We start from the raw sequence: 3,282 nt of genomic DNA, 5'->3' as shown, positions 1-3,282 counted from the left end.
ATGCAGGATCTCTGCTGGACCCAGTCCTGGGTGTGGTTCCGACGGCCGAGCAGAATGCCAACGCTCCTGGAGGAGCAGAAAGCCATGATGGCCATGGGAAGAAGAAAGCCAAACACCTCAAGGGGGAGGAAGACCTTGGTACTCCAGGTGCCATCAGACATGTTGTGGAAGCACGTGTACTTTTCCACTTTCTCGTGGAAGCTGTAGACAGGGATACTCCCGGCCCACACCAGGGCCCAGATGGTGCAGCAGATCCCGAAGATCTTCCTGGGGGAGCGGAGGTGGCTGACCAGGAGTGGGTACCGGATGGCCAGGAACCTGTCCAGGCTGATGAAGCAGATAGTGAAGATGCTGCCGTACATGCTGATGAAGTAGAGACACTCCACCAGCGTGCACAAGGAAGGGAAGGGGGGCCGCACGTGGGACAAGGCCATCTTGAACGGGAGGGACAGCACTAGCAGCAGGTCAAAGACCGCCAGGTTGATCATGTAGATGGAGGTGGCAGCATAGGCCGGCCACCTCTTCTTCAGGAAGGTGCTGAAGCCGTGGATGGCCAGCAGGTTGAGGAGCAGACCCAGGAGGAAGGTGGGGATGTGCACTGCCAGCTGTAGGGTCCTCATCACAGTGTCCACGTCCCTGAACGAGCAGTTCCCGCTTGTGTCCAGTTGGCTCATGGTCCTTCCTACAACATCAACAGCAGATTAGATGGGCTTCCTCTCGCTCCCTTTTTTTTTTTAAAAAAAGATGACCGGTAAGGGGATCTTAACCCTTGACTTGGTGTTGTCAGCACCACGCTCAGCCAGTGAGCGAACCAGCCATCCCTATATGGGATCCGAACCCGGGGCCTTGGTGTTATCAGCACCGCACTCTCCCGAGTGAGCCACAGGCCGGCCCCCTCTCGCTCCCTTTTACTGCTGGACTCAAATGATGTTGTCAAGAATAATAAACACTTCCACAGCGATTCATGCTCATTGACTCACAATTAGAAAACACAGAAAGAAAAATTTCCTCTAACCCTGCTGCCCAGATAGACCCATTTTCCATTTTGTATGTATCATTCCAGCCTCACCCCTTACCCTCTTTCTCTTTCTACACCACACATGCACATTTTTCTTTTGCCAGAATGGAACCACACTGTGCACAAACATCTGCTCCTTTTCTTCAGTCAGAACTCCTGTTGAAAGTAGTAACAGCAACACGAACTCTGACCCAAACTGTTGCAAACAGAGAGAGAGTTTCACGTAATAGAAAACATGAAAACTAGGGTAGGGCTGACTTCAGGCACAGCTTGATCAAGGGTTCAAATGCTGTTCCAGGACTCAGCTTCTCTTCACAACTGTCCCCTTTGCTCTCTGTCACCCATTTTCCTGATGGTTGGACAGAGGCGACTCCGCCCCAGACTGTAGGGTGGTTGCAATCCACACATCACATTCACCTGGACACAGTGATTCCTTCAGGCAGGGGTTGGGGTTCTTTCTGTGGGATTCAAAAGTGGGAAGATATAAGGTCTGAAGCTGCTACAGCCTCTTGCTACCCCAAAGAGGAAACCAGACAGAAAAAGGAGAGACATGGAAGAAAGGACATTCCCAGAGGGAATGAAGTGGGTGCCTGAGGTCTACACAGGGCCAAGAAAGGCCCTTTGACAGGTGAAAAATTCAAACTGGCCTCAGGGACAAGAGCACCAAGGCTGTGGTTGCACAGGGACGCGGTTGGAGGCAGGACCTGGCCATGCCTTGCTTATGAGCCTGGCCAATTTGAGGGATGCGATGTGTGCCATTCTGGGGTTCTGTATCAAGGTAGGTGGCCTTGGAGCAGGTCAAAACCCAGGCTTCCAGAACAAATGCTGCTGGAAAAAGAATCCAAATACTACCCAACTTCCACCCGCTGCCCACTCACCCACCTCTGCCCACTCCCCTCCTCCTCCTTTCTTACCCTCTCTTCCTGCCCCACCCCCACCCCAAGTGAGGCCAAGCTGCTGGAGTGACTGGTCCCAGACCCTGAACGAACCACATTCACTAGTGCACAGGGTCACTGCATTGAAAGGTCATTCATGCTTGGCCTGCTCCTGAAGCGCCTCAGCAGCAGGCAGCTGGGTGAGCCAGCCCAGCCGGGCCCTGCTTTGAGACCCAGCCTTCCACTGCTTCTCCCACCTCCATGACTTCTGGCTAGTCCAAGATGTAGACGTGGCAAAGAGGAGGTGCCAACAGGGTCTGCCACCAGCAATTCCTGCACTGGTGACCAATGCAGCTCATTTTTCTTTAAGGTTATGTTAATATGCTAGTGTTTTTCTTTTTAATTTAAAAGGTATTCCATGCATTCAATAACATTCAAACAGTGCAAAAGAACACACAGGGGAAAGTCAGCCTCTGTTGTACCCCAAGGCCTCAGCTGACCTTTCTTTTTTTTTCTTTAATAAGATGACCGGTAAGGGGATCTTAACCCTTGACTTGGTGTTGTTAGCACCACGCTCTCCCAAGTGAGCTAACCGGCCATCCCTATATGGGATCTGAACCCGTGGCCTTGGTGTTGTCAGCACCACACTCTCCCGAGTGAGCCACAGGCCAGCCCCTCCTCAGCTGACCTTTCCAGAGGCAACCATAGTTAACAGTTTCTCACATAACTTTTCTCAGAAATCTTCTAAGTATATGCATACATGCATATAAGTACATACATGTGGATGACTTCTTTGTAATTTGGAAAATATTATACCTACAGCTCTGTCCCTTGCTTTCTCACTTCATAATGCTTCTTGGAAATTGTTACCTGTCAGCATGTATGAATTGACTTTTTCTTTCGAACGGCTTCATTGCTCCCCATCATGTGGACATACATATCTCATTAGCTAGTGGGCTGCTGATGAAGATGTAGGTTTCCTAGTGTTTTACTAGAAAATAAATATTTCACAATAAACATCTGTAGTGGATTGAATCATGTCCCCACAAAACTCATTGAAGCTTGAATTGTGTCCCCCAAGTTTTATGTATTAGAAACTTAGCCCCCACTGTGACTGTTAAGAGGATGGGAAATCCTATTATGATAATTAAAAGGTGGAGCTTAAAGAGGTGATTGGATTGTAGGATCATGCAGTAGTGAATGGATTACAAATGGTGGTCAGGGGCGTGGTTCTGAGGGCTTTAAAAGAAGAGGAGAGTCTGTCTCTCTCTCTCTCTGTTCTCTCTGCTTCTATCATCTTGCAATGTGAGACCCCTGAGTCACTGTCGCCACCACCAGATGGATTTTGGACTTCCCAGCCTCAGAAACTGTAAGCAATAAATTTTGGGT

General features: G+C 49.7%; 1 protein-coding gene across 1 annotated transcript; it reads right to left on the bottom strand.

The window, feature by feature from the left end:
• Positions 1-4: 4 nt before the first annotated feature.
• Positions 5-674, bottom strand: GPR55 (G protein-coupled receptor 55; the record flags this gene model as incomplete). The annotated part of the gene is made up of 1 exon (XM_008590340.1): positions 5-674. A coding segment is annotated over exon 1 (670 nt), but the record flags the coding sequence as incomplete, so codon positions are not given.
• Between the last annotated feature and the right edge of the window lie 2,608 nt (positions 675-3,282).

Source organism: Galeopterus variegatus, unplaced genomic scaffold (genome assembly GCF_000696425.1).
Source record: "Galeopterus variegatus unplaced genomic scaffold, G_variegatus-3.0.2 Scaffold6009, whole genome shotgun sequence".
NCBI classification, from domain to species: domain Eukaryota; kingdom Metazoa; phylum Chordata; class Mammalia; order Dermoptera; family Cynocephalidae; genus Galeopterus; species Galeopterus variegatus.
The sequence above is the reverse complement of the archived record's forward strand: the minus strand, read 5'-3'. Positions and strand labels throughout refer to the sequence as shown.